At 51.3% G+C, this 22,437-nt stretch overlaps 10 protein-coding genes across 18 annotated transcripts; 6 read left to right on the forward strand and 4 right to left on the reverse strand.

Annotated features, from left to right (window-relative positions):
• Nucleotides 1-239: 239 nt before the first annotated feature.
• Nucleotides 240-1,160, forward strand: PPTG_04883 (hypothetical protein; the record flags this gene model as incomplete). Its single annotated transcript, XM_008897219.1, has 1 exon — nucleotides 240-1,160. The coding sequence occupies one exon, from the start codon at nucleotides 240-242 to the stop codon at nucleotides 1,158-1,160; it is 921 nt and encodes a 306-aa protein (XP_008895467.1).
• Nucleotides 1,161-1,449: 289 nt separating this feature from the next.
• PPTG_04884 (hypothetical protein) lies at nucleotides 1,450-2,559 on the forward strand (the record flags this gene model as incomplete). Its single annotated transcript, XM_008897220.1, has 1 exon — nucleotides 1,450-2,559. The coding sequence occupies one exon, from the start codon at nucleotides 1,450-1,452 to the stop codon at nucleotides 2,557-2,559; it is 1,110 nt and encodes a 369-aa protein (XP_008895468.1).
• Nucleotides 2,560-2,924: 365 nt separating this feature from the next.
• On the reverse strand, nucleotides 2,925-4,664 carry PPTG_04885 (hypothetical protein; the record flags this gene model as incomplete). 4 transcript variants are annotated; one of them, XM_008897221.1, is made up of 4 exons in its annotated part: nucleotides 2,925-3,016; nucleotides 3,087-3,126; nucleotides 3,199-3,272; nucleotides 3,371-4,664. In XM_008897221.1, 4 exons carry the CDS (start codon nucleotides 4,662-4,664, stop codon nucleotides 2,967-2,969), a joined length of 1,458 nt encoding a protein of 485 aa, XP_008895469.1. In that variant the 3' UTR covers nucleotides 2,925-2,966. The 4 variants fall into 4 exon arrangements, with proteins under 4 accessions (XP_008895469.1, XP_008895472.1, XP_008895471.1 ...); XM_008897224.1 differs by having other exon boundaries at nucleotides 3,087-3,272; XM_008897223.1 differs by having other exon boundaries at nucleotides 2,925-3,272.
• A 124-nt stretch (nucleotides 4,665-4,788) lies between these two features.
• PPTG_04886 (hypothetical protein) lies at nucleotides 4,789-7,307 on the reverse strand. The gene is made up of 4 exons (XM_008897225.1): nucleotides 6,669-7,307; nucleotides 6,111-6,599; nucleotides 5,979-6,054; nucleotides 4,789-5,907 (listed from the first exon to the last, which is right to left on the reverse strand). Exons 1-4 carry the CDS (start codon nucleotides 6,758-6,760, stop codon nucleotides 4,933-4,935), a joined length of 1,632 nt encoding a protein of 543 aa, XP_008895473.1. The 5' UTR covers nucleotides 6,761-7,307; the 3' UTR covers nucleotides 4,789-4,932.
• Nucleotides 7,308-7,382: 75 nt separating this feature from the next.
• Nucleotides 7,383-9,395, forward strand: PPTG_04887 (hypothetical protein). Its single transcript, XM_008897226.1, has 2 exons — nucleotides 7,383-7,868; nucleotides 7,939-9,395. Exons 1-2 carry the CDS (start codon nucleotides 7,468-7,470, stop codon nucleotides 9,131-9,133), a joined length of 1,596 nt encoding a protein of 531 aa, XP_008895474.1. The 5' UTR covers nucleotides 7,383-7,467; the 3' UTR covers nucleotides 9,134-9,395.
• On the reverse strand, nucleotides 9,342-10,897 carry PPTG_04888. Of its 2 annotated transcripts, XM_008897228.1 has the most exons (3): nucleotides 10,862-10,897; nucleotides 10,473-10,796; nucleotides 9,342-10,411 (listed from the first exon to the last, which is right to left on the reverse strand). In XM_008897228.1, the coding sequence occupies exons 2-3, from the start codon at nucleotides 10,526-10,528 to the stop codon at nucleotides 9,487-9,489; spliced, it is 981 nt and encodes a 326-aa protein (XP_008895476.1). In that variant the 5' UTR covers nucleotides 10,529-10,796; nucleotides 10,862-10,897; the 3' UTR covers nucleotides 9,342-9,486. The 2 variants fall into 2 exon arrangements, with proteins under 2 accessions (XP_008895476.1, XP_008895475.1); XM_008897227.1 differs by having other exon boundaries at nucleotides 10,473-10,897.
• Nucleotides 10,659-15,362, forward strand: PPTG_04889 (hypothetical protein). 4 transcript variants are annotated; one of them, XM_008897229.1, is made up of 7 exons: nucleotides 10,659-10,857; nucleotides 10,933-11,175; nucleotides 11,245-11,321; nucleotides 11,395-11,595; nucleotides 11,670-12,590; nucleotides 12,662-12,790; nucleotides 12,854-15,362. In XM_008897229.1, the coding sequence occupies exons 1-7, from the start codon at nucleotides 10,758-10,760 to the stop codon at nucleotides 15,026-15,028; spliced, it is 3,846 nt and encodes a 1,281-aa protein (XP_008895477.1). In that variant the 5' UTR covers nucleotides 10,659-10,757; the 3' UTR covers nucleotides 15,029-15,362. The 4 variants fall into 4 exon arrangements, with proteins under 4 accessions (XP_008895477.1, XP_008895479.1, XP_008895480.1 ...); XM_008897231.1 differs by having other exon boundaries at nucleotides 10,659-10,842; XM_008897232.1 differs by having other exon boundaries at nucleotides 10,659-11,175.
• PPTG_04890 lies at nucleotides 14,986-18,994 on the reverse strand. Of its 2 annotated transcripts, XM_008897233.1 has the most exons (3): nucleotides 18,510-18,994; nucleotides 16,938-18,210; nucleotides 14,987-16,857 (listed from the first exon to the last, which is right to left on the reverse strand). In XM_008897233.1, exons 1-3 carry the CDS (start codon nucleotides 18,659-18,661, stop codon nucleotides 15,829-15,831), a joined length of 2,454 nt encoding a protein of 817 aa, XP_008895481.1. In that variant the 5' UTR covers nucleotides 18,662-18,994; the 3' UTR covers nucleotides 14,987-15,828. The 2 variants fall into 2 exon arrangements, with proteins under 2 accessions (XP_008895482.1, XP_008895481.1); XM_008897234.1 differs by having other exon boundaries at nucleotides 14,986-16,857; nucleotides 16,938-18,994.
• Nucleotides 18,995-20,811: 1,817 nt separating this feature from the next.
• On the forward strand, nucleotides 20,812-21,027 carry PPTG_04892 (hypothetical protein; the record flags this gene model as incomplete). Its single annotated transcript, XM_008897235.1, has 1 exon — nucleotides 20,812-21,027. The coding sequence occupies one exon, from the start codon at nucleotides 20,812-20,814 to the stop codon at nucleotides 21,025-21,027; it is 216 nt and encodes a 71-aa protein (XP_008895483.1).
• Nucleotides 21,028-21,302: 275 nt separating this feature from the next.
• PPTG_04893 (hypothetical protein) lies at nucleotides 21,303-22,300 on the forward strand. Its single transcript, XM_008897236.1, has 2 exons — nucleotides 21,303-21,734; nucleotides 21,808-22,300. The coding sequence occupies exons 1-2, from the start codon at nucleotides 21,412-21,414 to the stop codon at nucleotides 22,061-22,063; spliced, it is 579 nt and encodes a 192-aa protein (XP_008895484.1). The 5' UTR covers nucleotides 21,303-21,411; the 3' UTR covers nucleotides 22,064-22,300.
• Nucleotides 22,301-22,437: the final 137 nt, after the last annotated feature.

Below are 22,437 nucleotides of genomic sequence, written 5' to 3' on the forward strand. Positions count from 1 at the left end.
CTTCACGTGTATGCTACGACACCGTGGTGCCCGCCACGCCTTATGCTGAACTTAAATGCTTCAAATTTTGAATTCCTTCCTACGACTGATGGCGGTGTCATAGTGCTGAAACGTTAATGGCTGCTGGAGTGTTGAAGGATGGATTTCATCACCCACAAAAGGGTAGTGCCTGTGAAAGTTGCGGCATTTTGCCTTTATCCTTCTAGCGCGCACACCCGAAGCAAGGAAATAACGACAGAATGGGGCTGTGTTCCTGTCTTACCAAATGCGTTAGCGAGGTGATCTTGATTGTGATCAACTGTATCCTTGCATTGGGCGGAGCGCTAGTGTTATATGTGGGGATATACTTACGGCACACTGGTTGGGTGGAAGTGATCCAAGGTTATTGGTCTCCGATTGACGGAATTGTGACCGCACTGATCGTCATCGGTGCTATCATCATTGGGTTGGCATTGTGGGGATCAATCGCGGCATTATGTCGTTGGCGCTTAGGACTGTGCATCTACGCGAGTGTGATGCTTCTCTTCTTCATTTTGTTCGTGATAGTAGCGGTAGCAGCCTTCCTGCTACACCATCGCGCCAATGACTGGGAAGACTCGACGTATCCAGCCAACAGCGACGAGGAATCAGTGAAAAAAGACTTCGATCAAGTGTACTGCTACGCGCAAGGCGAGTTTATCTGCAACCAGGCTTCGGTCTCAGACGCACTCACGATGTTCGCCCCCTCACTCGACTCGTCCATTACATCGCTCTTCGAGAACATGACCGGGGGTGTCAACACGCTATGTGATGACTATTTGGACAGCTACGATGTGCTCTCGAGCGTGTGTGATGGCTGCGAAAAAGCGAAGCAATTCGAGGATTTCTCGTCTGTGCTCGACTGGGCAAATGACAAGTGCCCTAGAACTGCCGATACCTTAATCTGGTGCGGGGTTTTCCTTGCCACCGGGGACACCAACAGCTCGTCCGGGACGGCTCCGTATTCCGAATGCCGCACGGAGTTCTTGAACCTTGTGGAGAAGTATGCGCTTTGGCTCGGCATCGGAAGCATTATTGTGTGCGCTGGGGCGCTCATGCTGATCACTTTCGCTTGCATCTTGCGGCACCGCGATCGACGCCCCACTACACCACAAACGCATTCGGCATACGGACGTTTCTAGGTCATTACCAAGTGACTGTAACACCTGCTGTCGCTGGGAGTATCGACGCCGACGCCATTAACTATCAATGGTATCGACACTATCATAGCAGCGTGGCATTTGATGGGAGTCTCGACGCTGGATACGGTACCCAGCTACAGGACTTGCTAGTAGCATGGTAGCAAGTTGCTACCATGATTGCCGAAGCCAAGTCGGGAACGGCGAGCCGATCACTTTCCTGAAAATCGGCCGAAAATTTCGCGTCTTGACCTTTTACAAATAATATCGTACTTACTAGAATACATTTGAAATGATGGTTGACAAGGGTATTGTAAGCTGCCATCCTGCAGCAATTAGTATCCGATCAGCGAGATGGTTGTCGCGTACGTCACAGTCCCTACCGAGCAGCTCAGTTTGGCCATTCTTCAATTTGCTGGGACCTTCGACTATATCAATCATGGGAATTTGTTCATACTTGGGAAAATGCGCTACTCAGCTTATCCTGATTGCCATTAACTGCGTGCTAGCACTCGGTGGCGCCTTGGTGCTGTATGTGGGTATCTACATGCGCCACGCTGGCTGGGTGGACGTGATTCAGGGCTACTGGTCAAATATCGACGACGCAGTGACCGCCCTCATTGTGATCGGGGCTGTGATCATCGGTCTCGCAGTGTTAGGGACCCTTGCAGCGCTCTGTCGATGGAGATTTGGACTCTGCACGTACGCGATCGTGGTGCTGTTGTTCCTGATTCTGTTCGCGATTGTCGCTATCGCTGTATTCATCCTTATGGCCAAGGCCAACGACTGGAGCGACAAGAAATACCCTGCTGAGGAGACTGAAGAGACCGTAAAGACCGACTTCGACCAGGTTTACTGCTACGCGCAAGGCGAATATATTTGCAACGACGCGTCGGTGTCGGAAGCGCTGACCATGTTCGCTCCCGAGCTCGATACGGCAATTGTGGCACTATTCGAGAACACGACCGGCGGTGTGAATACGCTGTGTGACGAATACCTCAGCGACTATAGCCAACTCGAGAGTCTCTGCGATGGATGTGACACAGCACGCGAGTTCGAGAACTACACGAAGGTGTTCGATTGGGCAGACAGTCAATGTCCTAGAACCAATGAAACTCTCGTCTATTGCGGGGAGTTCTTGGCGACGGGATCACTGTCGAACATTACTGTTGGCACTGCGCCATATGATAAATGCCGATCCGAGTTCTTGGACCTCGTGGAAGACTACTCGCTGTATATGGGCATCGGCAGCGTGCTCATATGTCTCGGAGCACTCATGATCATCATCTTCACCTTCTGTCTGCGTCGCCGAGACCAGCTTGGCCGTAACCATACTGACCTGGAAGACGATCCTGTTACCCCATCGATGGAATACCCTCGATACCAGTACACCAAGGCGTAGAACACCTTAGCAACCAGAACCGACCACTGTACGATATCAATCGCATGTTTTAATTCCTGACATTCGTAATGAGCTCTCCTTGCGAGCACGTCGTGCGTCGTGCGACGACAGTGTTACGCAGTTAACCTTCTGCTTGGATTTTTTGACAGGAGTTGCACCGCGTACCGTCTCTTAGATAGAGCGTAATTCGTTTCTGTGGTCCGTCAGGCTTCGATAGCTTCTTTACGCTGAGGATGTAAAACGTGCTCAACGAATCGATCTCGAATTTTAGTGAAAATTCGATATAGAGTAATGGAATCTCGAACTGCCTAGAACTTGCGATGGCATGAAAAGCTAGATAAATAAAATACTTCGTAAGTAAGTTAGCTCGTTCTTGCTTCATTTGTGGTATTTGTATTTGTCATTGATCATAGTTTTTCGGTTAAAGCGAGGAGTAGAGATGACATCGGCACGGCACCTGAATCAAAATGAACCACATTCTCGTTACATGACTATGGTTACATCAGAGGCAACGCGTACTCCTTTACCAATGCAATGCTGATCGTACATTCCAAACAGAGCTGTAACCTGTCACCGACATTCAAAACGGCAAGTTTGTTCTGTAAATTATTCACAACATTCCACTCGAAAGTTCTCTACCTGGTCGTCGGTAAAGACACATCCAAGCTCTCGTAGTGCTTCCTTCAGTTGTGACTTTGTCATGATTCCGTGGTCTGCAGTAATTTAGCGTTAACAACAGCACAGACACGGATCGTTAGGTTTGGCCACAGCATCATTCACAGAAACTAGGACACACACACAAAATACATACTGGTTCGCTCGTGCTTCTCAAAACTCCGTCTCACGGCTTGAAGGAGCTCTGTACGTGTCATATACCGTTGCCATATTGTTTGTCCAGCAGAATTCCAAAGCCGAAATGCTGCTTGCACTCCACCAATACGACTTATCGCGTGCTGGTACTTTGCTTGAAGGACTGGATCGGAAGGTGTTTTGGCCCTGCGTACTCCTCGGTTAGTATCGCGATGCTGTTCTCGAAGTTCCTGGATCTGGTTGTTGGAAGGGTGAACACGATCGTCACGTTGGTCGAATTGACCTTGAGTGAGTTCGTATAGATCTGGTTTACTAGCTCCTTGCGTTCGATCGGGAGGCGAAGCAAAATTGTCATAACCACTGGCGTCGTTAAACTTACCATACCCAGATCGGGGAGACATCTCTTTTGGAGGAGCAGTGAACGCACCATACCCGCTGCCATTATCAAATTCTCCATATCCTGAGCGTGGTGACATGTCTTTTTGAGCAGGTGGGGTTGCAAAGGCTCCATACCCGCTAGCATTATCAAACGCTCCATAACCAGACCGAGGTGACATTCCTTTGGGGGGTGCAGCAAATGCGCCATATCCGCTAGCGTTGTCAAATGCTCCGTAACCCGAGCGAGGTGACATATCTGCATGTCCTGGTGGTGTAGCAAACGCTCCGTAACCACTAGCAATATCAAAAGCCCCATAACCTGACCGTGATGACATTGCTCCAGATTTCTGTGCAGGTGGTGCAGCAAATGCTCCATACCCACTTGCATTGTCAAAAGCCCCATATCCTGAGCGTGGTGACATATTCGCCTTGGCCGGTGGTGTAGCGAATGCTCCGTATCCACTTGCATTGTCGAATTGACCATACCCAGATCGTGGAGACACCCCGGCTTTGATGTTTGGCTGGTAAGTTGTGTCTTCAGCAAAACGAACTTGACGTGGCTGGTTGGCTGGGGGTCGAACTTTCGCGCCTGGGAGAGGAGCCGGAAAAGCACGTTCTGGAGCTCGTGACGCGACTGTAAGACCCTGCGAAAACGTTGTACCGATTCGGTCTTCATCATTACGAAGATGGCCTCTATATCCAAGAATCGGCGGATTCCTTTTCTTAGGCACGACATCAGCGTCGTCATCTGCAGGAGTGTATGGCACACAGCCAGTGTAAGCGTACTCGGGTTGAGCCACTTTTTTCATGGCACGACGCTCTTGAACACTTGCGAATTGGCTCGATGCAGCAGCACCGGCGCCATTCCTGACTCTGGTAGCCTTGATATCAAATTTGGTGCGTCGATCAAGTGTCATGTATTCTTGAACAAGTCAAAGTAGTTGTGCTCGCGCGGAAATCCACACCAGCAGCTTGTTCCATTCGTAATTATGGGAACAAGATTCCCAAGAAACAAAACGGTTTTTGCGATGCAGCAGTTTGGGAGCAACACGAATGACAAGGAGAAAGTTGAGAGCTTTTTATTATGCTTAGATGCAGTAGTTTATGCAGAATTCAAGGTGTCAATATGTACGTTTCGACCTTCACGCTAACGCTCATGCTAGCAACCATACTTCTCCTGGTCTTTTACTCACAAGCAAGCTTCGAGTCGAAGCTGCTGAGTGTGATGGCGAAGGCCTGGAGGGGGCATAGTGGCCATCTGAAGTCCATAGTGAAGAGATCCTTGCCGACTCGTCCGAACTGGAGCACGACAGTCTCTTGATCCTCTGGAGTCACGAGCTGGAAGTTCTTGACAGAAGCCATGGTCACGCGGCCATTGAAGTTAAGTACATAGGCGCATACTTGGTCGTTCCAGCGCGGAGGCTTGTTAATAAGGTACGTAAGGTTCGTGTGGTCTTGCTCTTTACACTTGTTAACCATCTCATCTTCCTTGGTTAGTGGTCTCCAGACAACGCGTGTGCCGTCCTCACGCACACGAGGAACACAAACCTTCATTTTCCTTGGCCCACGGTGTCCCAACACGTTGGCTGCGTACATGGCAATGCCCAATTCCTGACGAATACCTGCAGGATTGCTCGTGATAGTCTGTTGATCGGCATCTTTTGGGTTGGAGCCGTTATCATAGATCGTGAACTCGGTGCCCAAGAAGTTGGCACGTAGCTTGCCCACGTAGTTGTCACTGCCACGTCGAAGCAAATCTCCACGCTGTAGTGAGATGAGGTAGTTACTGGTGCGGTTCTTCGGGCGTTTTTTCGCCGTGAGCAAGAAGCGGTCACCCTCCTTCATGTACAAACAGTACTCAGGGAACATCTTGTTCGCGCCAGACTTGTTGCGCTCAATGTAGCACTCCACCACATCGTAGGCCTTGGGAATGGGGCGCATGGTGAACGCACGCATGTCCGTGATGTCAAGTTTCGGCTTCCGCACATTTGCAGTGGCAGCTCGGCCTTTATCACCGTCACGTCCACTCGATGGAGAAGTGGGTGCATGCCGGTTGCGATCATCGTCCGACGAAGCATCCGATGCTGATCGGGACTGAGATCGCGAGCGAGATCTAGACCGTGACCGTGAGCGGGAGTCAGAACGTCCGCGTGTATTCACCTGTGTAAAGAAGCATACAATAATCAAAACACGCTCCAAGGTGAGGACGGGCCGGAAGCCTAAATACTTACGTTGCGTACGAATCCCCCACGGCCACCCGAGGCGCCACGGTGATCGTCGTCGTCATCGTCACGCCCTCCACGACCGCTGGAACGAACATGTTAAGGGTGACTAGTACCTAGCACTTTGGACATGATGCGTACCTGTTGGCTGATCCACGTTTGGAACTCTTGGATGGAGCATCGTCATATTCCTTGCCACGGCGAGATCCGCTGCGAGCACCTTTGGGGGTTCGCGAGCGATCACGATCCGAATCATCGCTGTCACTGCGACGGTCCCGAGCCCGACCTCGGTCGCGATCTTGGTCACGAGAGTAACTGCGATCGCCTCGTCCGCCTCGGTCGCGGTCTCGATCACGGCTGCCTCCACGATCACGATCGTAGTCCCTGTCATAGTCTCGGTCGCGATCCCGATCGCGTTCACGGTCACGGTCTCGATCCCAGTCACGTGAGCCACCAGGACGACTCGAGCGTCGGTCATCATCATCGTCAGAATCGCCGCGGCTGCGACGAGAGTACGACTGGCCCCCAGAGCCGCCGCGGCTGCTTGCGTTTTGCCGCGAAGACCCTGCACGACGCCCAGAAGCTCGTGATGAGTCATTGTCTAGCTCGTCGTCGTCTCGACCGAAGCGTCTGATAGAAACAACACAGTGCCGACGTCAGAATAAAATAGCACTAACCAACAATTCAAAGCAGACATACGAAGGTCTTTCATCGACATCCATCGATCGCGGAGCAGAGTATTGTTTGGGAAGGGAAGTGCGTACAACACCTGCACATACAGACTTTGACATTAAGTATCTCTAAAGCCAAGGCCAACATCCGACTTCGTCGTACCCCCTCCCATGCGTTCCTGGAGCTTTTTCTTCTGCAGTTCGCGTTGCTGCTGGATGACGCTGGAGCGGGCACCTGAAAGGTATTCCGCCCCTCCTAGTTCACCTTCCAAGTCGTCGTCCTTAAGGGAATTCGGGTGAGCGGACATCCCACCACTTCCGGTGCGGTGGTCGTCCAGCGTGAGCACCTCCACCGCGTTTGACACGTCGTCATCGCGGCCCCCACCCTTTCTCCCCCTTGATCCGCCCCGAGAGGGGGTGTCGTCATCGAACGACGAACCGTTCATGAACATTTTTCCTCGGATATTCCTATCACTATTCCAGTCGTTCTAAGTCTGTGCTCGGACTCGTTTGCTAGAGGCAAAAACCTCAACTAGCCGCGACCAGGCGGAGCACGTTGGAAGTCACCAGTGAATGCAACCGCTCTCCTGTGGAGCCTCCCATACTCAGCCGTCCACGCTATTCCTGGCGAGGTCGTTTCAAGCATTTTCAACGTCAAAAACTCACTTCAACTCAAAAATACCTTTCACCCCGGTACATCAACAACAATATTTCTTGGGTCATGCTTTGTTACAGTTTTATTATGCCATTGATAAGTTTTTTTGAAACCGGTACATTACCGCCTGGTGGAGCTCTACCGTCGAGTCAAAAATCAAGAAATCCGCATCATGTACTCACGCGAGAAATTGGAGCGGCTACTGCGGCAGGCCAAGGTGACGACACAGAGCATCCAGAAGGTGTCGCAATGGATGCTCAGTTACCGTCAGCACCTCCCCGAGATGGTGACGCTTTGGAGCGATCTCATCCGCGAGGGTGACGCCGAGCACCAGATCGTTTACCTCTACGTAGCCAACGATGCTATGCAGGTGGGCGTACGCAAGTTCGGACGACACATCGCGGCGGCCTTTGAGAAGGATCTCGTAGATATTGTGCAGCTGGTGATGCGAGACGGAGAGGAGAAGGTCAAGCGATGCGCCATCAAGATCGTGGGCATCTGGAAGGAGCGCGGGGTCGTTACACCGCCACTGCTGGCCATGTTGGAGAACGTGTGTGCCGGTAAACCTCCAGCGTACGTGAGAGTATAGGTAAATATGTCGGAAGAATAGGACAATTCTAATATGTGTGTAATTTCCGTGCAGAGAGGAGGTCCCCGAAGCCGACGGGAAGGACGATGAGAGGAGAGCCAAGCTGTTGCAGGAAATGACCAGTGATGCAACGGTTGAACGCGTGCTGGAGGATATGCCTGAGGTGGTAGAGTCTAGTGCCACCACACAGATGGCCACGCACCTGCAGGACCTGGTGAATGCGACCATCAGCGCCGATATGCTCAGTGATAGGATGTTCCAGTTGGAATCAAGTATCAGTGTCTTCCATCACGCGTGTGGAGAACAGGATGAAGAAGACGAGGTCGTTGTGGTTGGAGAGGAGAACGACAGGACCTTCCCTACTGCAGGAGGCATCGCCTGGAGCAAGATGGACCAGCAAGTTTACGACCTGGATGTCGAGAACAGTCGTGGACATGTCGATCAATATCGTACAAATCTTATGGACCAGGCGACAAAGCGTGACACCCTAATTAAGGAGCTACGGGCGCTGGAGACTAGGGATTTGTTTTCATTTCCTCCCGAAGCGACGACACAAGAGGAGGCGGATTACCAGGAGCGAACACTTGAGAAACTCTACTCTATTGCCTGTGAAGCTGAAAAGATTGAGATGGAACAGTTGGAGGAACAACGCGCCGAGTTCCGTGCAAAGCAAGAATCTATGGCCGCGTCCGCTTCGGACCCTCTGTACTCAGCGCACCATCCAACTGAGGAGCCCTATCGGCCTATCACTCCGACTTCGTCAAGCCGTGGACGAAGCGACAGTGGAAACAGCCACCTGGGTCATCGCAGATCTTCTTACCAGCACGACCAACCTCACCAGCGATCCCTTCGTCGTCACAGCAGTGCCTCTGCAGTCACGGATCGTGGCTTTATGGATGACCGACACAATGATCATCACCGATACGGCGGTCACTATGATCGATACAGCGGTTCGAACGGCCGATACATAGATTCACCTTCAACCAGCAAGCGACCGAAGCTGCACCACTCGTACAGTATGGAGTCGCAGAATGTGCAGTGGCAGGAAGCTTCGCGCTACTCTCCTCGAGGAGAGGTTCCACCGTACGCTGTCATGGAGAGAGAACAACCGGCTTACTCACCGCGAGATAATCGCTATTCACCGAGAGATCATTACCAACCACCACCACCGCGTCAAGGACGTCGTAGTCGATGGGACTCGATGCCTGAGGAACGCTACAACAGCCACTATGAAGACCGGCGGTGGTGAAATCGCCGTCGCACACCTATCGTCCTTCCTAACAGTATTATTAGTATCAGTATTGCCGTCAGGACGGCAAGTAGCAAAACCAACAAAGCTAAAGGTTGACCTTGTAGGGTACGTCGCCCTGATAGTGCAATACTTAAGTACTCCATTTTGGCATTAGGTTGGGACGACACTGGAGAGACACTGGCCGCTACAAAGCAAAGACAAGATGTGCAACTTTCGAGCAAGTATCCTAAACAAATCAAATATTTCGTGTCTTCAGTTGATCTGTGCAGGCTTGGAAGCCAAAATATGCCCCAGTTCTTCTGCAATTCCAACTATGCAGACATCACGTGATAATTCCGGTTCTGACCCCACTAAAGCTCCACAATATCTCCCTCCACCTCGACCAGTTCTTGTCGAGGAGGTGGAAGTGCTGCGCGCACTGGCATTGACCGTGCAAGTATTGGTTTCTCTTGCTCTTTATCAGAATTGCTCGAACTGGACGACAAATCCAATGACGAGAATGGCTCCTCCTTTCGTGTTTGCACACGTGACGAAGAACAATCTTCGCCTATGGAAGATTCCTTTATCGCTGTTTCCATCTTCACCCTCTGCTCTGTTGGTGACACCCGACCCTTAGCCTTTGATTCTGCATGTTCATGAGCCCGAAAAGCGTCGGGCTTTTCCTCTGTTTCATCGCCGGATACTTCGCCATCACCAAGTTGCTGTAGACTCGTGGATAGCTCACTTGCATCACTGATGGTGGAGGAATGACGAGGTGAATTCACGACACCTTGGCCTGCAGCGATCAACTTGCCAACTGGAGCCTCTTGAGCCTCTTCTTGACGACGATTAGCCTCATTGTCTTCTTGTCCACCGCGCTTGCTTCCAAAAAATCCCATGAACGAGCTCGAGATGGACGACGCTAGACGATTCATGTGGAAATTCGTCACTTCTCCGACTGACGGCGACGCAAAATATGTGTGACATGATCCACACCGCAAACAAGCAGTGGCCGGTGGCACGTAGCACACAACGAAGCATCCAGGACACTTCACGTGGATGTTGACACCCATATCTCGCGCTAAAAAGTTGGTACTATCTCTCAAGTCTGCGCTAATCTTGTCCAGAGTAGATCGAATCGTGTAGTCACACTGCACACACGTAAGGTTCTCTCCGTCATTCAAGAACCCGCATCTCGAGCAGAAAATCTGAGCCGGCGCTGCCGTCGTCACCAACGAATAAAAGGGAACATGACACTGTGAACACTCCTTGGATACTCGTCGGTTTACGGTGCCACTATTCCACAATAAAATTGGTGCATTATAACAGTAAGAAACGTGAACAGCTTCACTCTTACCATGCGCCACAATTCCAGCTTCCGTCTGCCTGTACATCGTGCGTCGGTGGCTTCATTTCCGCCCTGCAGACCACAATATTATTATAAATAACTATAATCCTAAAAATTCCCCAAAACGAACCCCAACCAACCCCAAAATCCCCAAGAAGAAAAGGCAAGGGCAATCAAGAAACGGCCGGGGAGGCAAAAACCCCAAAAAGGGCAAAAATGGCAAAAAAAAAAATATTCAAGAACAAACAATCAATCTGCATCATGGCCCCTTACCACGTGGTGCAGGCTACCTGAATGCCCTTCCCGCCCGCCACCGTCTTGTGCTCGAAAGTTCTGTCAGGAATTTATCGTCAGCGCCTCCGAATACGACACCAGCAAGGTAACACGTATCCGCGTACGTGAGCTGACTGCTCTCCATTCTTCTCTTCTGAGTTTGACAGTTGGAATGGCATTATTATCCTCGTTTTAGTGACTTCAAGTTATCTTCAACATTGGCGACCTTTTAGTGTGAGATCTACCATGCCGCCCAAGAAGCCGCCATCCAAGCTCACAGCGCAGGGATCGACGTTGAATCCACCACCCACTGCTCACAACTACCGCCAGTCAGTACAAGCGCCAAATTTGCCACCGTCAGACTCGATCCCGCCGCTCTGGAAGCCAAATGTAGTTCCAAACGAGGTCTTCCCAGAATGGATGGACCCTGCAGCTTTGCGTGCGTTGAAATTCAAATTTTATAGCGTGATCTAGATGTGAATATGACTGGTGCTGCTGTTTTTACTAGCTGCGGACCATTGGGGAACGGTGGAACAACCTTTTGAAGACCCTTTAGCGCCAGAAAATCTGGTTTTGCCGAAGGAGGTGAATATTGCACTTCGATGCTCGACTTGAGTATTTTATCCGCTACTTATTATTTTATTTCTTTTCATCTTAGGTGATTGAGTTCAAAGATTCCATTATGTGGAAGCGTCCGTCTCAATTCCTGCCTGTCATTGTGGAAACACCAGTGGTTCATGCGACTCCACCTCCACCAACTCCCGAACCAAAAGCTACTGGAAAGAAAGGAGCTGCCCCAGCTGCAAAGAAAGGAGAACCAGAGCCGCAGAAAAAGCCTCCACCTCCTAAACATGCCCACGTACGGCCTTAGCTTTGAGAATTCTTACATTGTCTACTAATCCTAATGCTTGTGCTGTTTAATTAACCTCATAGGTTTTTGTTCCGAAAAGCGAAAAAGCAGGCACAACGACCAGCTCTTCCTCTCTACCATCAACTGCAGAGCATCACCACGACCACACACTGCGTATCCCTCGCGACTTTCAACGACGGTGGAGTGTCGAGCAACTAGAAGCACTTGAGGCGTGGACCAAAGAGGAGGAACGCATTGAACTCGAGCAGCAGCATCGCGAACGGATGTACATGGGATTCGAAGATGCCATCGCGTATATTGTCAACGATCGACCTCGAGATCTCCTGGCAGAAGTGGATTTTGATGCAGACGACTTAATAGACGATGGCCAAGACGAAGACGACGCCCTTACAACTAACATGGATGTGAGCAATGCAACATCTCCGTGGGGTGTAATGCCCCCTCCAAGAATCGAAATTGCTCCAAATGCGGTATACAAGCCGGAGATTCCCCATGGAGATGTAATTCACGCTGACATGGCGTCGTACTTCCGAATTGTGGAGCAACTGTACGATTCCAGCAAGACCAGCAACAACTGCATGGCGCCGTTTTTGTGGCAAGCGATTTACCCTCAAGACAACACTGGGCAACCAGTATACAACCCCGGTGGGAAATACAGCGTCAAGTTATTCGTCTTTGGACGATGGCGTCGCATTGATATCGACGACAAGCTACCGCTAGATGCTGACGGAAAGGTCATTTATCTGGCTAGTTCGATGAAAAACGAGATCTGGCCGAGCTTGTTGGTCAAGGCTCTGTATAAAGTGGCCTATTGGTTGCATCCACATCGTCATGAAACTGAATTGGAGCGCCAAAGTAGCACTGATGGTATGTGTCAAAACGTGATTCAGACTATACTAGCGCTCACCAGCTGGAAGGTCTCGCTATGGCAGCCGGAAGCAAGTACCAAATTCAGTGAGAACGTCTTCCATCAGCTACGCCAGGTAAGCACAAAATGCGTATTGAATCTTACCGTGGTTAAGTATTCCAAAAAGTCTCTTCTTGTCATTTGTAGTACATTCTGAGCTCTGAAAAACCTGACGAAGCCAGCGAACAGCCTACAGAAAGCGAGTCCGTCGCAAACAGCACAACTGGTGTATCTCCAGCAGTGACCGAGACATTAGCGACTGTAAACGCTCTTATGGTAAGCATTTGCACCTCATTATTTTGTGTTGTATCAGGGATCATTCAGTGACGTTTTTCGTAGCCTCGAGCTGTTATTTGTTGTACAGGTATCAATCGAGTTGCCGGCATGGTTTTCGGCGAAATTGTTCTGGTGACTGGCGTGGTTGGAGACACTGGTAGCACTACGTTCAAAGTGGTTCGACAAGGCTCTCCGGCCACCATTTCAGAAGAAACGAACGATGTAAACGAGCTCGTATTTCTGCTGGTTCATCAAGTCCTTCAATACTCCGATACATTTATTCGTGAATGGATGCCAAATCCAGAGCCTCCTCCTGAAGGTGTTGAAGATACACGTGCACCACTCGTGCCATTTGAAACTCCGCGCGTGCAATTTGTGGTGATAACAGCGCGTGATTCCATTCCAGAACAACCTCCTGGAGACAATTTAAGCGATATTTCTCACATGATTCAAGAACCCGTAAATCTTGTAGCCTCACTGACTCCCGTTCAATCACCAGAAAAATATGATCAAGACCTGGATAATCTGAGCAAGCCGTCGGTTTTAATGGCCACTCACCTTGTCGTCGATCCGAACGGCAGCGTGATTCTGATAGAAGAAATTGAAAAGAAGGCATCGACGTCTTCACTACCAGCGATTCTGCCATTAAACTCGACTTTCGCGGAGTACATCAGCGTTCCCTTGGTGGGTAAAAGTAAAATTGTATATCGTGTATACTCGCAAAAATCTCTTCGATACGGCTATTCTTTGGTGGTTGAGTCGAATCAAAAGGTATCATTTCAAGATGCTCCTACGTACTGGCGCAGTCTATCCAACTTCCACGTGATTGAATGTGATGGAGCTTATCCAGTCATGTTGCCAGGGACTTGGAACATCTTGTTCAAACAAAGCTTTGAACTTGTTCCACCGACTCACGAAGACGGAGACAAGGAGCCATCACCTGAATTGAGAATTGATCTCTATCTATCTGAGGAGATGCTCTCAAGCTTCACGCATATTTCCATTGTGAACGATGCTACAGGTGAAGTCAAGAAGGCCAGTACTCTCTGTACCAAAGTATCGCTTCCCAGTGTTTCGAACCTCGCAAGTAATGCTCCGATAGCTTACACGATGATAATTGACTGTGCTCCTGGGAACTTCCACGTCCGGGAAGGTAAATGGAAGCTCACGCTCGCTAGCGACTGGGATTTCACGAAGCCAACGACGCATGAGATGAAAATCACCCAATTCGAGGGGGTCTACGAGCCGAACAAGCCATTGCTGTGCTTCCGAGATGTAATTATGGCACCGAAGACGTCAATCTGGACGAGTTTTCAGCTCCAACTCCTGAGTGACGGAGCTGTTGTAAACACTCTCGCAGCAAAGCTGGAGGTCTTTGACCTTGGTATGAACCAAACTCAACGAATCTCCGAGATCAGTTCGAAGGGGGAAGTTCGCTTATTGCAGCTCCCGTGTGTCACCGCAGCTGATGGCCAGTCACAGTCTGATGATAAGCGAGGGTATATTATCCAAGGCAGCATCGACAGAACCACCTGCATCGTACCAGACGAGTTGCAATCCCGTCGTCCATTCCGCAACAACTCAAATCGTCCGTCAAAGGAACTCACAACCACGTCAGTGGACGAGAACACGTCGCTGGAGGGAAACTCTGGTGTCTCACCACCTGGTTCTGCTCGCTCATCTCGTCCGAGTGGCATCAAATGGCGACTCAATTGTTGGAGCTCGGAGGACGTAAAACTACAGGCAGACAACGCGAAAGAGCTTCAATTCGAAGCCATTCGAGCGTCCTGGGCTGAAAAGGCTGTCGATCGGAACACTAATGGCGCCGTATCGCGGTTACTGTATCTGGGTAAACTCGAAGAAGCTGAGGCTAGGATGAAGCAAGACAATATGACGGACGAGCAAATCGCTAAGGTGAGAAACCGCTTCGAGTGGATTCAAGCGGTCAGAAAAGCAGAAGGAGTGTGTGAATCGTATCTCGAAGAAGTTGCAGGGAGTGAGGAGAAACTGTTATCGAAAGAGGAACTCGATGAAAGTAAGCGCCTCTTGCTTGAGCGGATTGGAGCAGTGGAAGCGGACAAAGAACAGCGCCGCGTGGCCCGTGCAACGGCTAAAGAGGAGCGCGCCAAGGAACTGAAAAACATGGTACGATCCGTGATCGACAGACGTGCGATCTCACTCAAGAAGCAGCAGGAGTTGAAACGTCAACTAGCAGCACTACAAACTCAGTCAGCCTAGTAAGAAAGTCGATGGTCAAACGGAGACCATCGATCTCTGAACATTCATCTGTGAGCTTCGTTATTTCCTCAACTTCCTCCCCAATTTTAATTCCTGGGGAGGTGCTCACTTTACTACGTCACTTGAATTTTCCTATATGCAATGGGCATGTCTCCTCACTTGCTGGCTTTGCGTCGTCGTCCTTTCCGCACTTCAATGATTCCTGATCTTCATCCCCGTCCGCCGAAGAGTCCTGAAACGCTAACTAGCGAGCGTGGAGCTACCCTGGGTGTTTTCAATTTTTTTTTTTGTTTTTCTGTTTTACTGCATTTTCGCATTTCGCTCACCCTGGTGCTTCAAAAGTTGTAATTTCATTTTCAATTTTTCACTTGGTGCCGGGGTGTGCAATTTGCGCAATTTGCAATTTCAGTGCGGCCCTTCTTCATTCATTTGGCCATTCTTCATCATCAATCTTGTCTTCAACTTCAGTTTCGGTCACTTCAATTTCATCGTGACCATTCGTCTCGTCTTCACTTTTCTTTCAAATCTGTCGGTCGTCCATTTTCATCGGTCGCCGAGCAGCCGATTCTTTTATCGCTCGAGTTTCCATCCAGCTCGCGTCTTTATCATGTAAATTCCACTTCGCGTATTTTGCCTCGTTACAAATACATTCCTCGGTCCGCCCGACGATCCATCCACCCTCGCAGCTCTCTTCACCATCACCAGCATTCGCATTCCAACCATGAGTCCAATTTTTTTTTACAATCTCATGACCAGTGCGATAGCCACCAATAGTGTTGCAAGCAGGTTGGCATGGATGTCTAAAACGGTTCCGTCTTGGCCACCGCCCCACCTACCCGATCATCGAAAGAAGGAACTGGTCCAGCAAGCATCACGGAAGACATGCTCGCGTAGTTGGCGGCGGCAGCCTGCTGTTCAGCTGCTCTCTTTCTCTCAGCCCGGGCTCTGGCAGCGCTGGTGTTGGCATTAACAGTGATGACAGGAGGCGGAGTCGTGCTCACGGTTCCTGGTGGTTGCGCTGGGTGGCGCTCGAAGTAGTGCTTGGTGCACAGATTGTCGATGCGACCAGTCTTGGAGCACTCGGGGATGATGCACTTCTTGTCAGCACCATGAGTAACGCAGTATCCAGCCCGACGATCAGTCTTATTGCACCCTTCGACCATGCAACGACGGCCACCACCGTGAGCACGGCATAGTCCGCGACCTTGTGAGCTTTTCGTGCAGTTAGGAACCGTGCAGCGACTACCTCCACCGTGTAACTTGCACAGTCCACGTGACTGCGCCGAGTTATCGCATCCTTCATGCTGGCAACGCTTTCCACCGCCATGACTGATACAGAAGCCACCACCTTGATCACTAAGACCGCAACCGGCAAACCCGCAACGACGTCCTCCACCATGACCCTTGCAAAGTCCACGCGAGCGAACAGTACGATCGCAACCTGGCACTGAACAGTCTTTGAGCTTCTTGTTTTTACGTACACGTCCGGTACTGCTGGATCCCGATCGAGCAGATGTCGCACTACGTTTGCCTCCACTCAGTGTTGTTGGCCCAACACGAGCATCAACAATGCGCGTGTCAATTGGAGGTGGACGTCCACCTGGATTGTTCACGTGCATACTGTTGATAGCCGCAACTTGTGAAGATCCCACAGAATTGGGCGGTATGGACACAGCGCTATTAGCGGCAGTACTGTTGTTAATACCACCAGTATTCAACGGCATCTCTCCTGGTCCTGCTGAGCTCTGGGATATCGTGACATTCTCTGCTCCGAGACCATAACTAACCGCACCTGCCGCTTGCGGGAGGTTCGTGATAGTGTTCGACGCCTAAAGTCCACAAAATTAAGCATAAGTATCGTGAGCACTTTTCTAAAGAAACTAGCAACCAGTGGACAATACAAACGTACCTGTGCGCATAGTGGGCAGGTTGTCGATCCTCCCCATGAGTGCAAACATTGGGCGTGGAAACGGTGGCCGCAATTGTTCGCGATTCGGTCGCTGTGTGCGCCACTGCACAAACTGCATGTATTTTCGCCGTTTGAGTTGAGCTGAGATGACGATGGAGCTAATGACATCGGATACAACGCGTTGGCATTGATAGAAGCCGCCGGACCATCCGAGGATAGACTGACCATCGACATGGACGTTGTCGAGCTCGCGACATCTGCATACAACGACGTCGGATGAGTAAGTTCAAGCGACTTGGCGGTGGGTTGTTGCTGCTGCATAAACGGCAAGTGGCTTCCATTCGAAGAAGCACCGGTCGATATGTCCACACCTCCATCTTTCAACCTCGTCGTCAGCGAAGGACCCGAACCACTAGGACTGAACTGGGGCATTCGCGATCCCGTATTAAACATCCCACCGACACCATTGCTCATGCCCCGTCCCATATTCGAAGAAGCACCTCCATTACCGTTAGCATCGAAGCTTGCCGGCATTGTGGCACTAGGAGGCACCAGATCCAGCGGATTGTGTTGTTGCGTCGGCTCCTGCGTACGTTGCTGCACCTGTTGCTGCTGCGAAAAATACGCCGTACCTCCATACATGTTTGAGCGCTGGTACATCGGTTGCTGTTGCTGCGTATTGCTCGAAGTAGTTTTGATCTGCACCACGTTACCAGGACGTTCAACGCCATGCCCATAGCCACCACTGGAGCTCAGGAACGAGTCGGTAGGTACCACGTTAAAAGGCTGTCGGTATTTGCGGTCTCCTGCGTCCTTCAGTCCGATATTGACAGGTTCGTGTGGCATAGCGTCGGGAGAGGCCTGCGGGTTCGTCGCCGAAGTCACCAACATGCCTAAGGGATTTGTCTCGCTGCCTTGAGCATAGCCTCCATACTGTTGCTGCGTGGATTGTTGTTGTTGCTGTTGAGGCTGTTGCTGCTGCTGATAGTCTCCAGTATTGCCATAATTCTGCGAGTAAGACGGATAGCCGTATGGTGCAACGTACGACTGCTGCTGCTGCGTCGGATGCGGCGAGTACTGCTGACTAGGCGGTGCGTAATCGAACTTGCCTCCTCCATTGCTGTTAACCGGTCGATTGTCCCCGGGGCCCTTCAGCGAAAAGTTTGCAGGTGCATAGGGTCCAGCATGAAACTCATTTACCTGTTGCAACTGCTGTGGATGCGACTGGTACTTGACATTGCCCAGATTCACACCACGAGGAACGCCCTGAAAGCTGCGCAAAAAACAAAACCAGGAAAGCAATTAGTCACCAACCATTTTGTCGCTGTTGGCTTGAGCAAAGAAGTGCCGTGTGTCCCCCATTCCTCTTCTCGGTCCTGTTCCCCTCGTCCTCGTTTTCAGCTGGTCGTATGCCACGAGGACTGGGGGTGTAGACGAAATCGTTTCCTTTTGCATTTGAAAGACAAAAGAAGAGGGGAAGGGGGACGGGGGCTGGCAAAGCGCGCGCCTTGTCGCTTCAACTTCAAAGCCAAAAAGTGTAGGTAGCAAATAGAGAAGAATTCGGTTTCAAACCTTTTGGCACGGTCCACAGCGGCGAGATTAACGACGTTGGCGTTCATTGCGCCCGCAGCGGAGAAGGCGGCGTAGGGCGTGGCGAGGCCACGCGACTGCGATGAGACCGGCGGCGGCTGGGGCGCGGGATGACTGGGCGTGAGCTCATTCATCGGGGTCGCTCCCGCTCGGGAGGCGTACACGGGAGGGGGGGAAGTCGCTCGCGCTGGTGTTGATGCTGTCGGTACCGCTGCCGCTGCTTGGCTGCCTTTGCCGCTGGCTGTTTTCTTGGCTGGCGTGGCGGCCACTTTGGCTCCGGCCGTGGGTGGGACTAATAGTTGGCGAGGATCGGCTCTGTGTGTTCTGTGTGGGCTGTCTGCCGCTGCAGTGTCTCGAGACTCGAGTGGCCGAGCGGGAGGGATCGGAAGTTGTGTAGCGGGCTGGGCTGCTGGCGTGGCGTGCCTGTGCCTAGCTTCTGGTCATTTGATTGCCGTAAAAGCTGCGGCCGCTGGCCCGACGCTGCCCAACCAGCGCGGGGACACATCGCACCTAGACGTGCAGCCACGGTACGGAAGATCGTCTCCCCTGGTTTTAGCGAACGGATGCAACAGCGACATGGTGATGGAAAGCATACAAACCTCCTTGCACCGAATAAGATCTGCAATCACCCAAGGTCACTATCTCCGGCACGACGGGCGGGGAGAAAATGTTCAGTTTGTTCTCGCCTTTTTTTCCAGATAAAGGGGAGCTTCGAGGCAATACGAGACGCCTCAGCCGCCTCGTGCCCTTGCGGGTTGCGCCTGCGCTCCATGACGTCGTTTTTGTCGTCGTAGGCTCGCCCGATACTGTGTATTTATTAACGTCGCCGTTATCCTACTACTTTCGGTGGCAAGGGTGGCACCGCACTTGGTCGAGTGCTCGTCTGCCGTCCAAATGGCTGCATCCTCAGGAGTCCGCTTCTGCCTGATAGGCATCCTGTCCATTTGCCGCACACGCTGCGCGCCCCGTTGTCTTGTCTGCCTTGCGAGGACGCAGGCGATGACGAGTAAATACCTAGCATCAGGGGGTAATACAGGAAGTCGATGCATATTGTTGCGTTGTCGAAAGGTATTCGTTGCCACTCAACGCGAAATATCGGAAACCTTGCAGTTGAAAGTCGCACATAACTCTTATTCTTGCACAACTGACGAGACGAATAAGAGTGAAATGACCCGATACTAATGTCCTCGTGGAGATCCGTTGTTCTCTCCCACGATGACCACCGAAATTCGAATTCGTATTTCGATAGTCTCTGTTCAGCGCCAGCGAGGGGCCATCAACGCTCGCTGACTCAGCAACAAGTTACTGGGAGGTTTAGGTACTGCCAAAAAGCAAATGTGTGATGCTACAAGCTGCGGCTAGCCGTGGCGTCACACCCATGTAGCGCTTCACTGTTGGACAGTGCTGGTTTATCTGTGCAAGCACTTGCGTTTTACGATGGCGTACTTGCTACTAGTCATATCTAAAGCTCGACACTCGAATCATTCCAAGCCGTAATGTTCGTGTGCGGGAAAATCGTGCTTTTTAGCAACTATTACTAAGGAGAGCTGCATCGATCATGCACTGTTGGTGGTTCTGCGAATCAGTGGAGCGAAGAGAGGGAGGACCAAGTACGTCTCCAAATAGCGCTTCTTCTGCGGCGCCGCCGCCACGCGTAACAATGTTGACGCCTAGTGTCCTACATGCACTAAGCAAGCAGCGGAAACGCACCACAGGCGAGCCGAACACCAAGATGGCAGACAAGGCGCGCTGGTTGCTGCTTGGTGTGTCAAGCCACGCTAAGCTTCCGGCGAGCAGCGCGCGATTTGAACGGGAGTCTTTTCGCAGGCTACGCTAGCAAGCACTGCGAAGCAGCTTCCGGCGTTTTACCGTCCACACAAAGGTAGCCATGCATCTTCCAGCCCCAAGGCTCCAAGTGATTTGCGTGTTGGCTTCACTTTCGGGCATCGAAAAAGAAATACGTCACTATGTGGTCCACGCCAAGGCCCAAATTGTTACCTTTTCTTTGTTGATCCCAAAATATCTCTTTACCGTTAAACTCCTTCTAAATACGATTCGATTTATCCACCAATGGCGTGTCTACCCTAACCGTTTTGTGACGCCAGTTCTATTTCATACCCAAGTTAAAATAAGGCTTGTCTATGGATTTCCGTGGACATGAGTGGCGACAAGGACCAGATTCACCCAAGGCTCAAGTTCCCTGGTCGCCCACCTCGCCGACGACGCAGCACATTTGCCAAGCTTCGCCAAGAGCAACCACCTGAAGAACCACCCTCCTTTCGTCATGCCGCTCTCCTCCATCGTCGCCGCTGTGTCCACGAACCCGGGTACGATGGCCGTCATGCCGATGGTGCTCGCATCGGCAGGCATCACCAGCTACGCGCGCTACACCGCTGCACACACACACGACGAGAGCAAGGCAAGTGCTGACGACATCGAGCACGAGCGCGAAGAGCATCTTCACCAGCACGTGGCGCTCGCCTGGAAGGGCGCGCGATAAGCGACTGCCATCATCGCTTATATTTTATTCCAATGCTCCTGGCTGCAAGATGCAGCACCATGCGTGCACGTGATCGCAGCGAAGTGACGAGAACAACAAGCAGCAGCGCCTTGCTCCGAGCAATCCGTCGCCAGTGAGATGCTAGCGACGTCGTATCTATTTTTTTTTTTTGAACTTCGCCTCGAGGCCAAACGAGCCGAATGAATAATGCAAAAACCTTTACTTCCACTTCGTTACCAATCACGATTCCTTTGTAGTTTTGGCCACTTGCACATGCAGTTCCGATCGTCCAACGTTTTCAGCCTCGTCACATTTGACCGTTCCGGTCCTTGGCGCATTTTGGCCTCGTTATCTAAAGTTCGTCCCGTTGTATTAAATTGCCGCATGTTGGCTCCGCGTAAGACGCTCTACTCGACACCGCTGAGCGCCTTCCGCCGGGCGCTGGAGCTCGTGCACGTGGACGCCTCCGACGTGGTGTACGACCTGGGCTGCGGAGATGGCCGGTTGCTGATCGACGCCGCGCGGAGCTTCGGCGTGCGAGCTGTGGGAGTGGAGATCAACCCAAAGCGGGCGCAACAAGCGCGGGATGCAGCGGAGGCCGATGGCGTGGGCCATCTAGTGACGGTGCATCAAGCGAATGCGCTGGAATTTGACATCCCCGCGGATGCCACTGTCGTTTTCCTCTTCCTCATCAGCCGTGGCTTGTCGTACGTCAGCAGCTGGTGGCCATAGTTTACCGGATGCAGCGACTAATGAACACTTCGATCGTGGATCTTGTAGGTTAATGCGGCCAAAACTGGAGAAGTTGCAGGCGTGTCGAGTGATCACGTACCTCTATCGGATCCCCAACCTAACGCCGATGGAGAAGCACCTCGTGCCAGCCAGAGAACCGGAGCAGGAGGTCAGTCGAGAGCAGGAAGAGAAAAACGGCAAGAGTACGGTGGATCCGGAGGATGTGATGTTCCCAGTATACATTTATCACTTCCCTACGTCGCCAGAATCGGCCATGCGTCTCCCGTTGTCGACGGGGAAGTGATCAACTAGATTTTTTCATCGTCTATTAGCGCGGAATAAACGGCTAGTGTTGCCAAGACGATACCTCGGATACCATATTACTTCGAAGTATTCAAGAAAAATCTTCGCATCCTGCACGGGTGGCGCGAGGAAGAAGGGTCTCTTGTGGTGTTTTGCGATGAAAACAGTGGATAATGCGACTTTGTAAGCCGTCTAACAGGTTTCTTGAATTCTATTCTTCTTTCGATATGTATCCATTATTTAAAAGCTTCGATTGCGACGAGAACGCTCTGTATTATGCTGAGATTGTTACTTATATCGTCCACCATATTTCATATGGGAAGCAAATTTCTGAAACAAAACCTGTGACCAACTATCGACACAAAGTGAATCTCA

The sequence above is a fragment of the Phytophthora parasitica genome (genome assembly GCF_000247585.1).
Source record: "Phytophthora parasitica INRA-310 unplaced genomic scaffold supercont2.5, whole genome shotgun sequence".
Taxonomy (NCBI): Eukaryota; Oomycota; class Peronosporomycetes; order Peronosporales; family Peronosporaceae; genus Phytophthora; species Phytophthora nicotianae.

Bases quoted from the DNA above. Each gene is read 5' to 3' on its own strand.
- PPTG_04888 (XM_008897228.1), bottom strand. From the start codon at position 10,528: ATGAAGCCACCGACGCACGATGTACAGGCAGACGGAAGCTGGAATTGT. The intron at 10,412-10,472 runs GTAAGAGTGAAG...ATTGTGGAATAG, and splicing joins AGCTGGAATTGTGGCGCATG to TGGCACCGTAAACCGACGAG.
- PPTG_04893 (XM_008897236.1), top strand. From the start codon at position 21,412: ATGTTGGCTCCGCGTAAGACGCTCTACTCGACACCGCTGAGCGCCTTC. The intron at 21,735-21,807 runs GTACGTCAGCAG...TGGATCTTGTAG, and splicing joins CTCATCAGCCGTGGCTTGTC to GTTAATGCGGCCAAAACTGG.
- PPTG_04890 (XM_008897233.1), bottom strand. From the start codon at position 18,661: ATGAATGAGCTCACGCCCAGTCATCCCGCGCCCCAGCCGCCGCCGGTC. The intron at 18,211-18,509 runs GTTTGAAACCGA...TTTTTTGCGCAG, and splicing joins GCTGTGGACCGTGCCAAAAG to CTTTCAGGGCGTTCCTCGTG. The intron at 16,858-16,937 runs GTACGTTTGTAT...TGTGGACTTTAG, and splicing joins CCTGCCCACTATGCGCACAG to GCGTCGAACACTATCACGAA.
- PPTG_04886 (XM_008897225.1), bottom strand. From the start codon at position 6,760: ATGTCAAAGTCTGTATGTGCAGGTGTTGTACGCACTTCCCTTCCCAAA. The intron at 6,055-6,110 runs GTACGCATCATG...TGTTCGTTCCAG, and splicing joins AAACGTGGATCAGCCAACAG to CGGTCGTGGAGGGCGTGACG. The intron at 5,908-5,978 runs GTAAGTATTTAG...TTCTTTACACAG, and splicing joins GTGGGGGATTCGTACGCAAC to GTGAATACACGCGGACGTTC.
- PPTG_04889 (XM_008897229.1), top strand. From the start codon at position 10,758: ATGCCCTTCCCGCCCGCCACCGTCTTGTGCTCGAAAGTTCTGTCAGGA. The intron at 10,858-10,932 runs GTACGTGAGCTG...TCCTCGTTTTAG, and splicing joins GCAAGGTAACACGTATCCGC to TGACTTCAAGTTATCTTCAA. The intron at 11,322-11,394 runs GTGAATATTGCA...TTTTCATCTTAG, and splicing joins ATCTGGTTTTGCCGAAGGAG to GTGATTGAGTTCAAAGATTC.
- PPTG_04887 (XM_008897226.1), top strand. From the start codon at position 7,468: ATGTACTCACGCGAGAAATTGGAGCGGCTACTGCGGCAGGCCAAGGTG. The intron at 7,869-7,938 runs GTACGTGAGAGT...ATTTCCGTGCAG, and splicing joins TGTGCCGGTAAACCTCCAGC to AGAGGAGGTCCCCGAAGCCG.